Source organism: Ursus arctos, unplaced genomic scaffold (assembly GCF_023065955.2).
Source record: "Ursus arctos isolate Adak ecotype North America unplaced genomic scaffold, UrsArc2.0 scaffold_12, whole genome shotgun sequence".
NCBI lineage: Eukaryota > Metazoa > Chordata > Mammalia > Carnivora > Ursidae > Ursus > Ursus arctos.
The window spans coordinates 70,720,711-70,735,209 of NW_026622786.1; the positions used below are offsets into that span (position 1 = coordinate 70,720,711).

General features: G+C 51.8%; 1 protein-coding gene across 2 annotated transcripts; it reads right to left on the reverse strand.

Moving 5' to 3' along the window:
- Window positions 1-218: 218 nt before the first annotated feature.
- DMAP1 (DNA methyltransferase 1 associated protein 1) lies at window positions 219-8,870 on the reverse strand. Of its 2 annotated transcripts, none has more exons than XM_026498263.4 (11): window positions 8,786-8,870; window positions 8,460-8,605; window positions 7,829-7,920; window positions 7,375-7,570; window positions 2,299-2,457; window positions 2,000-2,167; window positions 1,561-1,746; window positions 1,361-1,432; window positions 998-1,070; window positions 568-863; window positions 219-327 (listed from the first exon to the last, which is right to left on the reverse strand). In XM_026498263.4, the coding sequence occupies exons 2-11, from the start codon at window positions 8,562-8,564 to the stop codon at window positions 268-270; spliced, it is 1,407 nt and encodes a 468-aa protein (XP_026354048.1). In that variant the 5' UTR covers window positions 8,565-8,605; window positions 8,786-8,870; the 3' UTR covers window positions 219-267. The 2 variants fall into 2 exon arrangements, with proteins under 2 accessions (XP_026354048.1, XP_026354049.1); XM_026498264.4 differs by having other exon boundaries at window positions 8,460-8,569; window positions 8,786-8,846.
- Window positions 8,871-14,499: the final 5,629 nt, after the last annotated feature.

Sequence of the window (14,499 nt, forward strand, 5' to 3'; positions counted from 1 at the left end):
TATCTGAGGCCACTGCGATGTGTGAGCCATCTTGAGTGCAGAACCGAGTACAGATGTTTGGGCAAAACTGGCAGTGGTGAGAGGGCTGCTAAGGGCCTCCACGCAGGCAAGTCCCGATGCCACCCCTGTGGCGTGGGTGTGGTGGCCGCTCCCACCACTGCCCCCCCCCAGCCATGGTCATCACAAGTGGTGGGAAGGAAAAGGAAGCAGCCCAGTCCGACTCAGCAGCTCTATTTACACAGCAGCACCCACACCCCGTGTGGCCTCTCACGGCTTCTTGGCTTTCTTCACAGAAGAGGAACTGGAGGCCGATTCCCGTCGCTTCCTCTGAGAAGACACAGAAGGCGACGGAGTCAGTGGCCTCCAAAGCTCTATTGGGGCTTGGTGCATGCACTTCACACGCAGGGCAGGTGATGCGCTCGGGCCACCCAGTCCTACTCAGCCTCAGAACCCATCGGAGTAACCACGCCCACTGCGGGCACTAGAGGGAGCGAAGCCGGTACACGCCCATGTGTGCGCTCACACGCAGGGCCAGTCTGTGCTCCCCCCGTCCATCCAGGCCCTTACCGAATTGGGCGTGAGGGGTGCGCCCACCACATCGATGATGGTGTCCTTGGTGGGGTCGGGGCCGAGAGTGGGGTCGGGTACCGCTGGCTCGGCAGAGGCCGGGGCCGGGCCGGATGCTGGCGCCGCGGGGCCCCCCAGCACGCCTGCCCTGGCCAGGGCCTCGTGCCGGTGCCGCAGCATCTGCAGCTCGTACTCGCAGTTGGCGCAGGCCTGCTTGAGCTCGTAGAGCAGCACCAGGTCACTCCGCAGCTCATTGAACATGTGCACCAGCTCCTCGGTGGGCGTCGGGCTCAGCTCTGCAGGCGGCGGGTGGAGGGCGCGGGCAGAGCCAGGGTGTGCAGGAAGGCCAGCAACAGGAAGTGCCCTCCCCCACCCAGCCTGGATCGGCAGCCGCGGGGGGGTAGGTGCTGCGGGCCCAGTCCCCACTCACCCACGCCAAGCTCCAGCAGCATCTGCTCCAGGGCCTTGATCTTCTTCTGTCCCACAGAGCTTGGCAGCTTCATCTGCAATGACCCAGGCTGCTAAGCCCTCTCCCCGACAAGTGGTTAAGGATGAGGGGGACCAAAGCCAAGGGGAGCGGGAGAGAAGTGAACCCCTGGAGGCAGCTCTATGTCCGAAAAGAAAATAACCAGCAGGTGGAACAGAGCAAGAGCTTTGACCTCAGCCCAGCCACATCCCTGAGACCTCTCTCTGCAGCACGTGGCACCCCCTTTCCCGGGGCTCCAGTGCCACGGCTGCCGCACAGGCTGTGGGGAGCCCAGGACCCCAGCATGGTGATGGAGGTGACACGTACCCGCTGGCTCCGCAGGGTGACGCCAGCGGACTTGAAGTCAGGGAACTTGATGCCTGCAGTCTCAGGAACAGCCTGGGGGAGAAGAAGTTATGGACACCGAGGTATGGCAGCGGGAAGGCCCAGGGTTAGTCCTGACACCCCACTAGTTCTAGTGCTCTCGGAGCCCTCCATCCCAAGCTGGGCTGACTCCATCTCCGCACCGGCTTCTCTGCCTCCTTTTTCTGGGGTAGCTTCTTCTTGGGGGCTTTGCGCTCTGTGCGCCGCTGCTCCGCGGTGGTGTCTGCTGCTGTTATCAGCTTCTGCAGGTCCTGGCTGCGCTTCTCCCGCTCCTTCTTCCGGGCCTCGATCTTGCGCAGCTCCTGCAGCAGATACTCCTCTTCCGCCACCTGGGAAAGCAAGATGCCAAGAAGTGTGAGGGTGCCTGGGGGCGGGGGGTGAGGGCAGACGGGGACGTGCAGGGCCACTGGGCTGTCTGTGAGGGGCTCTAAGAGGAAAGAGGCCACGAGGGAGGGGAAGCGGTGTGGAGCAGGGAGAGTGGCTAGTGAGGAAGGCAGGAGAACCTGGAGGGGAGGGAAATGAGAGTATGCAGGATGGAGGCAAAGGGCTTCAGGGCAGGGAGGTCGTGAGGCTCCGGCTGACCTGCTCTGGGGTCCGGTTGTAGAGACGCTCTAGTTGTTCCTTCCGCCGTCGCTCGTGCCCAGCATCAAATACTGGTATCTTGAGGTCTGTGCCTGGCACAGCCCGCACGTTGGCAAGCTTGGCACAGATGTGGTAGTACCGCTCCTTCAAGTCCTCCACAGAACGCTTCTGAGGATAAAGCCGTGGTGGGAAGGGAGGATGAATGCCCAGAGGCATAGGGAAGGGGTCGCATGAAGGCAGAAAGGGGCCTGCCGGGCGCAGGAGTTGGGCACACATGCAAATGCATGACACCGGCTCACCTTGAACTGCTGGTGGTCGTACCGGTCATGGATGACTACAAAACGTAAGTCAAAGCGGCGGCTGAGGTCAAAGAGATGGTCCGTTTCTGCCTTAGTCCAAGCGTCATCGTGAAGGTACAGCTGGTACTCCTGCTCTGAATACACGGGAACCTGCACAGTCTACCGGCACAGAGGGGCAGAGTGGGGCACACCGCATCAAGTCACGGCCGGCGAGCTCCAGCGCCCTGGGATCGCGGCCCCTCCTGTGTACTGCCAACCCTGAGGCCGGACCAGAGCAAACCCTCTGCCTGGGGCCCTGCACAGGGCAGCCTGGAAATGAGGCTTCCAAGCGAGGAACCACACTGCTGGCCTCGAGACCCTGGCGGGCTCTAGGACCGCAGCCCGCCTCTGGATTCAGTCCAGGAGCGATTTCACCATGCCTTCAGCTCCAGAGCCTCAGTAACAGGATGCATGCCCCTGTCCCCAGGGTTAAGGTGAGGGGCTCACATGTAAGTGCTTCTATGGAGTCCAAAGGTTAACTCTGGAGCAGAGCAGATGGCTAAATACTGGAGAAAGGCCCAGGATCCCAAAGTCCCTGGAACCCTTGTCTGAAGCACTCCTGCCACCCAGTGGTCACAATGAGACTTGCAGCTCCCCCAGAGCAGGCCAAGGTCTCTTCTCTACAGAAAAGGGGCCTCAATCCTACTCCCAGCACATGCACCCCTGCACAGTTCCTGCCTCCCCTCTGCCACACCCCAACCCCCAGACCTTCCTCGGGGAAAAAAAGCACCACCAGCAGCTGGCCAGTCAGTCAGAGACCCCAGGAATGCGTCAATGTTAGGCTGGACTACAGAAGTCCCTTTTCTCTATCAAAGACCATCTTGGCTCTACACCCGCTCTCAAGACCTATTTCCAGCTGCCTCCTGGACTTCTCCCGCTGGAGGCCCCACATACGCCTCAAACTTAGTATGTTCAGGTGATAGATGTTAGCCAGGTTTACTGTGGTGATCATTTTGCAGTATACACAAATATGAATCATGTTGTACACCTGAAACTAACAGAATATTATATGTTGATTATATTTCAATAGAATTACATGCGTGTGTTCAGTACTGAGCTCATCACCCTCCCTCAAACTTCTAGCTTTTCCAGTTCAGTTCTCAGTCATTATCACCATTAGCCAACACAGGTGCCCAAGCCAGAAGACTAGAAAGCATTTTTAACTCCTACCTTTACCTTTGGCCCCTCCCCTTCCACAAAGCTGTGGCGTTTACTCCAGGATCTCTGTCTCCACCTGTCCCATGGCAGTCCAGACCACCACCACCACTGCCTGCATCAGAGAAGCAGCCTCCCCACCGGCCTCTCTGCCTCCCTCTGATCCTCCTCCAAGCAATTCTCTATCCGCAACCAAGATGTGATCTCTCTGACCAGTGCTACCTAAAGGCCAGCATGCAGACCAGTGCTGTTTGCAAACTGGTACCAGTGGTCTACGTAAGCATGGAAAGTGAGAGTAGGCATTTATAGAAACCTTTATGAAGGGGCGCCTGGGTGGCTCAGTCGTTAAGCGTCTGCCTTCGGCTCAGGGCGTGATCCCAGCATTATGGGATCGAGCCCCACGTCAGGCTCCTCCGCTATGAGACTGCTTCTTCCTCTCCCACTCCCCCTGCTTGTGTTCCCTCTCTCACTGGCTGTCTCTCTCTCTGTCAAATAAATAAATAAAATCTTAAAAAAAAAAAAGAAAAGAAAAGAAACCTTTATGAAATTTCACAGAAATCACATATGAAGAAACCTGGGGGGTCGCCTGGGTGGTTCAGGTCGTGATCTCGGGGTCCCGGGATTGAGCCCCGTGTTGGGGGGGGGTTCCCTGCTCAGCGGGGAGTCTACTTCTCCTTCTGCCCCTCCACCCCCCTGCTCATGCTCACTCGTGCTCTCTCAAATAAATAAATCTTTAAAAAAAAAAACACACAGACTTGTATTTTGTCTTTTCTTGTAAACTTACTATCAGTCTCTGATGGATTGGAAATATTTTTTAAAGTCCTTCATCGCAGATAATTTGAGAAGCACTGTTCTAGAATAATATCTGATCATGTCACCCAACCATCTCTTACTAAAACACTCAGAAGTTCTCCACTACACTAAAAGTGCCTTCTAGATAATTCACAAACTCCGCAAGAGCAAGGATTGTCTGGTTCATTTCCTATCTTTGGGGTTCAGCAGAGGGCCAGGCACACTCTAAGTATCAATGAATATTTACAGAATCAACCAATGAACACAGGGGTGGATGACCCGGTCTCTCTGCAGCCACTGTCCCTCATGCACCCAAAGTTCCAAACAAATGACTAGCAGTGTCGAGAACATACTAGGCTCTCCCCTCAGCCTTTGTTGTTCTTGCCTAAAGTGCACTCCCACTTCCACATTCCTTCCCACATAGATAACTCCTCATCCTTTTGATCTCTTTCAGGCATTAGCTTCTCTGGGAAGTCTCTTGGTTTCCCATGTATTTCAATTGCATTTAATTAAAAAAAAAAAAAAAAGCTCAGGAACTGTATAGCCAGTTCTGCTCTTAAGGAGCTCACAGGCAAGTGAGGGAGACACTCATTCGTTCAACAAATATTTATCCTGGGCCTGCCGACCTATGCTGGGAACACAGTGCTGAATGAGACAGACAGTGGTCTTACCTTCTCAGAGCTCACAGTCAGCTGAAAAAATAATATAGTCCAATGTGGCGAGTTTGATGCCAAAGGTACACCTAAGGCTATAATGAGTGACACCTGATCCAGCCCGGGGACAAGGATCGGTCCGGGGAAAAGTGACAGGAGACAATAAGGTTACTTTGAAAGAAGAGAGTGAAGTGATCATCATTCTGTTTTGTAAAGACAACCCGGCAGCAGTAAGGACAGGCGGGCTGAAACAAGAGCCTGGGAGGCCGGCTGGCAGGTTTTGGAAACAATCCAGCTGAGAAGTGAAGAGGCCTGAACTAAAACAGTAGCAGTGGAAGGTAGACAACAGGGCACAGACGTAACTTTGGTTAAAACCACCGGACTTGGCACTTGGACATGAGGGTGAAGAAAGATGCCGTCACAGGTGACCCCGTGTCTCGGGCTTGAGCAAGAGAGCAGCTGGGGAGCCACAGACTGAGAGTGGGGCCCAGGAGCAAGCAGTACTGGAGCGAGGACCATGAGTTCATCTTATTCCGACTTCATTCTCCACCTGTGCTCACCATGATCTTTCTACGACTTGAATGGGATCCTGACAGTACTCTATTTAAAAATCTGTCAGTCACTACCCAAAGATATCAGAGCCAAGCCCAGATTCCTCTCACGCCGTACCTTCCACCATGTCCTACCCCCGGCTTTAGGCTCCATCAATAGGGAAACGCCTGCAGCATACCAAACATGTGACTGGTTTTCTATCCTTTGCTCCTGCTCGCCCCTCTGCCTGAAAAGTCACCATACTCCTTTGCTGACATCGCCTGGTGACATCCTTTAGGATGCCAACTCCAGCTCTAACTGCTCCAGAAGCTCCCACGGCCTTCAGGTCCTCCCAAAACAGCACGTATCCTACCAAACTGTAATTGCCTGTGCCTCTCCCCACTCCCTCCCCAACAATATGGAGAGTTTCTTACGGGCAGATATTGTTTCTGGTGCATTTTTGTGTTCTCAATGTCTAGGGCTTGCCTTGGCACGAAGCAGCATTTATCAAATACAAAATGAACATTCTTTCATCTTCCTCAAATTGTGTCATCCAACCTTCCCTCCCATCACCTCAACACCTCACCTCTTGGTTGTCCCATCTCAATCCTACACCTCCAGCCTCTCCCTCCGCTGGACCTGAGGGGGGCTGAGGATTGTGGTGAGATGGAGGAAAACCAGGTCTCTCCAGGCTGGAGAAGAATGGTGGGTCACAGCCGGACGTGCTCCATCCGCAAAGCCTGTGAGCCATCCAGGCAGAGCTGTGCAGGTACAGTTGGCTACAGTGGACTGAGGGGGAGAAAGTCGGGACTTGGAAGTCCTGGGATCAGGCCTGTGTTTTCAGCCTCCAAGACCAGGCTGCTCCAGGCTGCAGGGACTGTGACAACGTAACATATATTGGCTTGAATAACAGCCTAGGAAATCCTAGCCTAGCCCAGCTCTGCCTCTCACCAGCTGGGGGAGCGTGGATAAGGCCCTGCTCTGTCTGAGCCTCAGTAATCTAGACCAGAGATGATTCAGCTTGGACTAGGGTGCCAGCACAGGGAATGAAGAATAAAGGCAGACGTGGTTTATTACAGAAACAGAATCAGCGGGACTCAATGATTAGATGTATCACTGAGATTTAGTTCAAACGCCACCTTCTCAGAGAGGCCCACCCTAACCACATTATCTAAATTAGGCCTCCACTATGCCTACAAGTTCACTCTTTAAAACTCATTTCATATTCCACTCATACCCTAGTTTCATTTTACTGATGGCTCTTATCTGAAAGAATCCAATTTATTTGCTTACATGTTTGTTTTCTATCTTTTCCTACCTTCTTTGTCCTATTGTTGACTGAAATAATTGGCGACTACAGGAGAAGTTAAGTCAAGGATGAGTCCCAAGTTTCTGGTTTGGGTAGCTGGGTGGACAGTGGTGCCATTCACTGATATGGGTGAGGAAGAGAGGGAATGGATGAGTTCTGCTCAAGGGTACCTACTTGAAGTACTTGTGGGGCCTTCACGGACAGACATTAAGTAAATGATTGGATGTGCTCTGGACTAGAGATATTAAGTGGGGTCACTGGCATATAGCAGGCAACTGAAGCCATAGAGAAAATGAGACACACTAGGGAGAAAGTACAGAGAGACAAGGACACAGCTCTGAGGAACAGCCACATTTGGAGGGCCAAGAGAAGCCAACAAAAAACAGACCAGATCCAGGAAAGGACAGAATCCCATGGCTGGAAGAGACCCATGAAATCTCACCCTGCAGGTATCTGCCATGTGGACTGAATGGATAACCATGGTTGATACAAAGACTGACCGTATCTCTGGAGCCAACCCCAGGAGGCTGAGAGCTCCCAGGAGTAGCTGAGAGTGGCTGAGCAACCTTGGCTTATGTCCAAATGGTGACGGCTCACCTTATTGAACCTGGCGAACGGGTAGTCCTTGCCCTCCTCAGCTGCCCGTCGCCAGTGGAAGAACATAGCTCCATCTTTGCGGGCTGGGTTGGTGAATGGCATCCACTTCCAGGGCCGCACCTTCTTAGAGCCCAACTTGGCTTTCACTGTGCGGTAGCCTTGACCAGTGTCACTGGGTAGCAGTGGGGGTGCATCCCTGGGAGCAGGGTTTGGAGAGATGAGAGGTTAGAGTCAGAGGTGTGCAGAGAGCCTCTGGGACCAGGCTGATCTACCCTAGAGCAAGGAAGTCATATCCTTGAATGACAGGTCTGAGCTCCTCCTGCATCCTACTAAGAAAGCAGGAGCCCAGACTGAGGAGGGCGGCAGGAACAGAACTAGCAGAGAAAACCAGGAGACAGGGCATGCAGACTGGTCAGGAACCAGAACCTGGGGGGTTTGGGATTCTAATACTTGCTTCTTGTCAGAGTAGAGCAGTGCATAGACCTCTCGGTGCATGCCCTCAGGCCTCTTGAAGGTCAGTGTCTCAGAGGACTTCTTGGACTTTTTCTGCGAAGGGAAACCACAGGATAGGAACCACAGTCTAAACTCCTTTCCCTGAAAATTCTCTAGCCCAGCTCAATCCCTGAACAAAACGTGGCACCTACAGGTACAATGACACGCTGCGAAGGCCCACTCACAGGGGCACCCCTAGTTGGAGCAGGTCATTCCCCTCCCCAACCCCACCTCACCTGTGTAGAGCCCCGACCTGTCAGAGTAGAAGATACTTTTCCACCGTTTCTCAGAATGTCACACCGACTTGGTGCCACCCCGCCCCCCCCCATATCCTACAAGTGTCTCACTCTTTTGGTGCTCCCATCTCTTATGAGTGTCACACTCTCTTGGTCCCCACCATTTCCCATGGGTGTCCCACCACTTCCATCCCAACCCCATCAAGGTAACACATGTTCTCTGTCCCGTTATGTCACACCTTTCCGCCCATCTCCGTAGGAGCGCAGCACTCCACCCCTCACCTGTCTCCCCCATCTCTCTTCCGTTGTCTCTGCTCCCCACCACTTCACTCCCAGTACCCAAGGCGCCCCTGCTACCTTGTCCGGGTTGATAATGTCCTTCTTGCTGATGGTCCCGGAAGCTGCATCCCCCTCTGGACCTCCGAGTTCTAGAATGTCCCGCACATCCGCGCCTGTAGCCATCGCGCCTGACGGGGGAGCGCCCCGAGGTCAAGGGTCAGTGCCTGAGAAGGGACCAGGCTCAGGCCAGGGGGCGGAGCCACTTCAGCCCCAAGTGAGGCGGAGTGAAGGGGCGGGCCGCTAGGAGGACGGCAGCCCAGTCGGGTCGGGGGTTCCCCCTGTGTCCCGCCGTTTGTGTCTCCCTAACGGCCCGGTCTGCCTCCTAAGCCCCAGCGCCTCCGCACCTGGATTCCCCGACTGCCAGGGCCACCGCTCCCCTATCCCCGCAAAGCCGCGGACAGAAACTTCCGGTCGTGCGCACTCGAAACGCGGCCGGCAGGAACACTTCCGGTCTGTGCTGAGCGGAAGTGGAGCCGGCTGGCAACCCAATGAGAAAGCGGCTGACTGTGGTGAGCCTGTCGCCGGCCTTGGCTCCCACGGGCTCGCCAGTGTTCGGGAGGCTGCGTGCTTTCTGGCATTTTCCGCTCTACGTTGCTCTGTTGCATCTCGGGCAATAAAAACAGCGCAGAGCTTTGTGACCTTGGAAGTCTCTTAATTCTTCTGAACATGTTTCATTTGTAAAATGGAAATTGTAATGACACCTGCTTAAATGAAGTACCGATAATCCATGCAAAACATCAGTAAATTGCCTGGAACATTTAATTTTTTATTAAATGAATTAGTGGTATTAATGGCCCCTGTTCATTAAATGCTAAGTGTGTACCAGGCATTGTGCTAAGCGTCAGAGATGAAGAGCTAAACTAGTCAAGGCGGAGCATCCCAGGATGACTGCCAAGATGGAGTGAGGTCTGGAGCTTCACTTGCACCTCCTCTGATGGAGCTCCCCTCCCATGGGGCTTTCCTGGAGCCAGCTTCCTGGAACTAAACTAGTCTTGGAGCTAACTGCACTAATGTGGGTTACAAAGAGGCAGCCCCAGGCAGGAAGCAGCTAGAAGTCTCTCTTAAAGGAAGAAATTTACGAATCTTCCTGGAGAGAGCGAGGTCTATAACAGGAGGTCCTGAGGAAGGGCAGAAGGGACAGGGAAAACAGCTCTCAACTTCAGTCTCTGCATACCAGCCTGCAAGCATGGAAGACACGTAGCCATTGAGCATGGGGCCAGGGCTTGTTAAAGCATTAAGGAAACCAGACCCCAAGCCGGCCTGCGGAAGAACCAAGTGGGGACTGGAGGAGCACACAGCCTGCACAAGTTAGCTATCAATGCTGCAGCCTGGGGCCCCTGGGTGGCTCAGTCGTTAAGCGTCTGCCTTAGGCTCAGGGCGTGATCCCAGCATCCTGGGATCGAGCCCCACATCAGGCTCCTCCACTATGAGCCTGCTTCTTCCTCTCCCACTCCCCCTGCTTGTGTTCCCTCTCTCGCTGGCTGTCTCTCTCTCTGTCAAATAAATAAATAAAATCTTTAAAAAAAAAATGCTGCAGCCTATTCTGGCTTGGAGGGGACAAGGACACAGCAGCTGCAGGCCTACCTACACCCCAAGGCTTTGGAGAACTGGGCCTGGAGGTAGAAACCTTGCCCTTTTCCAGAGACCTGATTTCTGGGTGAATCCTCTGGGCTCGAAACAGTTTCTAGGCAAAGCCAGGGTCTCATGCAGAAACTGCCCACAGGGTAAGGGAATAGTCCTTGGAGCCAGAAGTGGACAAAGCAATGGGTAAGAGTGCTGCACTTCTGCCTCAGACACTTGACTCTACTTGTAGTTAGTTGTGTAATTATTTGTTTAATATATATCTCCCCTAAGAGGTTTTTTTTTAATTTATTGTTTTGTTTTGTTTTTTGAGAGAGAGAGCACATATGAGTGGGGGTGTGCAGGGGAGCAGAGGGAGAGAGAGAATCTCAAGCAGGCTCCATGCCCAGTGCAGAGCCCAACGCTGGCTCAGTCTCATGCCCCTGAGATCATGACCTGAGCCGAAATCAAAAGAGTCGGACGCTTAATCAATGGAGCTACCCAGGCGCCCCTCCCCTGATAGATTTATTTCTATGAGGATCATTGTACATAAAGGTATGTATATATCAAGCATTGTTCTAGGCTCTGGGGGTGCAGTGGGTGAATGAAATACAAATGTCCCTTGGTGGAGCTTTTATCTAGTGGAAGAAGAGAAACTCTGAGCATATAAACAATAAAATAGTGTAAGTTTTGATGGTGACAAGAGCTGTGAAAAAAATAAAATAGGGTAATAGGTTGGGGGACTACTTATGTAGTATGGTCAGGGAAACCTTCCCTGAAATCTGAGCTGAGGCTTAAGTGATGGAAGCAGCCACAGCATACCTGGGGAAGGAATGTTTCAGACAGGAGGAAAAACAACTACGAAATCCCTAAAATGGAAGGAACTCTATATATTAAAGGCACATAAAGAAAAAAGGCCAGTGTGGTGGGCGGTGAGTGAGGAGGGCGAGAATAGGAAGACTTGAGATCAGAGGTAAGTATAGGAGTAAGGAGTTTGGGTTTTACCCTGTGAGCAATTAGATGTTTTCCTTTCTTGGCCACAGTCTAGATTCTGTCCTCATCCTTGGAGTGCCACTGTAGCTGCTGTCATTGGGAAATTCCCCTAGATGACTGGTCCAGAGCTTCTCATCCCTTGGGGAAACGGAGTCCAGGGATTGGGAAAAGGGGACAAGAGAAGGATGCCTCTCTCAACCCATCTGAGGAGCCACTGCCCACACTTCCTCGACCAGACTGCAGGTGGCAACAGGTCCCACTGTGAGAACGGAGAGGGGCTTACTCTTCCATACTCACCCAGCACATCCTTGGTGGGAGCACGGCATCACTTCTGGAGAGACTCTCTCACAGCAGTGACCTATTGCGGAGCCAGGGACAGGGACTTCAGGCCCGGACACTCTGGGGCTGCAGGGCAGTATGAACCCATGTAGGGCACGTGGGAGTGGGCATGATGGCCTGCGGGGGCGCGGGGGGGGGGGGAGGCGGAGCTGGAGGCAGGAGAACCAGGTGCGAGGCAGTGGTAGCATCCCCTGGAATTAGGAACTGATTGGATGTGGCCATAGGAAACAGCATTTGAAAGGGACCCAGAAGCGCATTCCTCCTCAGCTTGTCTATTCACATCTGGGCCCAGAAATAGTAGACTGGGGCTCCCAAGGGCCGGGCCTGGCTCTCTCCTTCCTTTCTTCTTCTCCCTTTGCCCTCCCCCCTCTACCTCCTCACCGCTCCTTAGCAGCGGCATTTTCCAACTAATGAGGGTAATTTTCCCACTTTTTAAAATTTCCCACTTTTTAAAATTGGGCAAAGAGCATGGTAAGGAAAGTCCCACAGAAAGTGCTACAGCCAATACATGGACAGGTAAACATGCAGCATCACTGGTATACAAAGAAATGAAAAATTGAAAACTATAATGAGATACCAGTGTTTGCCTTCTCAGGTAGGTAAAAACCGTAAAATAATCATTGTGATACCTATTCTTGACGAGAGTACTCCTGCACTAGTCACCAGCCTACCCTGTTGATGAGAATGTCAGCTGATCTGGTTTTGATCATTGGTTCATTCAACAAGTTGTTTAGCGCTTACTGGGAGCCACTTAGAACTGCGGCACTCGGGAAGCCTGGCTGCTCCAGTCAGAGAAGCATGCGACTTATGATCTCGGGGTCATGGGTTCGAGCCCCAGGTTGGGTGTAAAGATTACTTAAATAAATAAAAAATTTAAAAAAAAAAAAAAGGAGGAAGCGTGGCGCTCTATTCCAGGCCCTGCGCTAGCCCTGCGTATACAGCAGCAAAGACAAATGTGATCCCTGCCTTCAGCGGGAACAGTTATTCCTCGATCAGGAACAAGTAGACGGAGCCGGAGCTGCTGATCAGGATGGCCCCTCTGCAAGGCCCTGAGACTCCCAGGCGGATCCCCTGGGGGGAAAGCCCGCGGGGAGCTGGCTGCAATCAGGAAGTCAGGGGCGAGAAGTTGGAGGACAGGGACTCTGAGGAGGCTTGTGTGGGCCGGATCGGTTTTGTGATCGAGAGCGATGAAGACCTCTTCCAGGAACGACTGAAGGACGCCGGCCACGCCAGCAGCCCCCAGTCTGAGAGTGGAGCGAGGCCTTCTTGCGGGGCTCTCTGGGCAGCCCCCAGGCCCCAGCAGTGAGTCTACAGATGGGCAGCCCAGGGGGCACTCCTCCCCCATCCACCACAAAGGAAAGGATTGCTGTTGGTGCCCTCACCTCCACGTACTCCAGGGTCTCTCAGGCGCTCTCTACCCTCGCGTTTCAGTGTTTCTGGAATTCTCTCTCCTGCATGCATCCCCCTTCTCTTTCCCTGCCAGTGTACTACCCACAGTTACCATCTTTTCAGAGTGGATTCCGGGCTCCTTCCCTCACCCCACCCTCACCTCTGGACTGTCTTGTGCCATTCAGCTTCTTTTTCTTTTTTTTCTTTGCAGAGCAGACTTCCCAGCTGCCAGAACTGTGATCAAATAAGTTTCTATTGTTTAAGCCACCCAGTCTGTAGGAGTTCTGTTAGAACAGCTCCAACTGAGACATTTTTCTTTTAAATACATGTTCATATTTGGCAAGCCAGTCCTTCTAAAGTCTGGAGTCCCTTATAAAACTTTTTTGCAAGTCAATTCTTTTGCTTTTCTAAATTAACCAAATGAATAAAAATCAAAGTCAGAGACAAGACATCGCACCTTGTACCACTCACCTCATAGAAAGTATTAGAAAGCTCGGTGGTCCTCTTTGGGATTGGAGGCCACATGCCCAACATCTGGGCCTGCTGCTCTGACCCATTTACCGGGTAACCTGTAAGGTCAGAGAGGAGCCTGGCTCAAAAAGGGGTTCTCCAGTAGGTCCAGGTTGCAGTGCAAGCTGTGTTGGCAATTTGGCCTGATTATCCAACAGACCCAATGGTCTGGGAAGTATCTTGTGACGAGGATCTTATATATACGTTCAGGCAATCTCAAGGGGAGAATCACAGTACCGGCACCCAGGATTCCGAAGTAAGGCTGTGATCCCACCTGCAAACAAGCCGCCATCACTTGAAACGCAGTTTCTGGCTCACAACCGGGCCCAGTAGACACTGAATGCCTGACCATGAGACACTAAGTAGGAGACTGGAACTGCCCAACATGAACTGAGAATTATCCCATCCCCTGAGCCATCGAGATGGGGATGCAAGTCAGCATCTCATGCTAAAATGTTAGCGGTACGTAGACCTTTCTTCTTTTCCCTTATAAAGACTTAATGCTCTAAGTTTCACCATAATCACTGTGTTAGCTGCATCCTGCAAATTATGTTACATTTTCATTATCATTCTAATTTCCCTGTGATTGCTGCTTTGATCCATAGTTCTTAGAACTATGTGGCTTACTGTATTTCTAAATATTTGAGAGCTTTCTAGGTATCTTATGATCATTGATATCTAATTTGACTCCACTGTGGCCAGAGAACATGTCCTATATAATGCCAGTCCTTTTAAATTTACTGAGATTTGTTTGACGGCCCAGCATATGGTCCATGGGTGAACATACCATGTATACTTCAAAAAAATGTGTGTCCCACAGATTAGTATAGAGTTCTATAAACACCAGTTAGGTCAATATGATTGACAGTATTGTTCATAGAATCTCCTTTATTGTCTTTTTTTTTTTTTTTTTTTTTTTTTTGGTGTATTGTATCAATTGCCAAGGAGGGTTTAAAATCTCTAACTATGATTGTGGAATCATCTGTTTCTTCCTTTAATTCTGTCTGTTTTTCTTCCGTATACTTTGAAGCTCTGTTATTATTATAACTGTTGTATCTTCCTGGTGAATTGACCCATTTATTATTATGAAATATCTATCTTTATCTCTGGGAATAGTCTTTGTCTTGAAGTATACTTTAGTTGATATTATGGCCACTCCAGCCTTCGCAAGCTTGCTGTTTGCATGATACATCTTTTTCCTTCCATTTTCTTTCATCTTTTTGGTAGGTTTACATTTTAAGTGCACCTGTTATACATATTTGAGTTT

What these genes read in the sequence shown, in the direction of transcription:
- DMAP1 (XM_026498263.4), bottom strand. Translation starts at nt 8,564, where the DNA reads ATGGCTACAGGCGCGGATGTGCGGGACATTCTAGAACTCGGAGGTCCA. An exon ending in TCACCCTGCGGAGCCAGCGG is followed by an intron (nt 1,071 to 1,360) that starts GTACGTGTCACC and finishes GGGTCATTGCAG; the next exon opens with ATGAAGCTGCCAAGCTCTGT. An exon ending in CACCCCTCACGCCCAATTCG is followed by an intron (nt 328 to 567) that starts GTAAGGGCCTGG and finishes GTGTCTTCTCAG; the next exon opens with AGGAAGCGACGGGAATCGGC.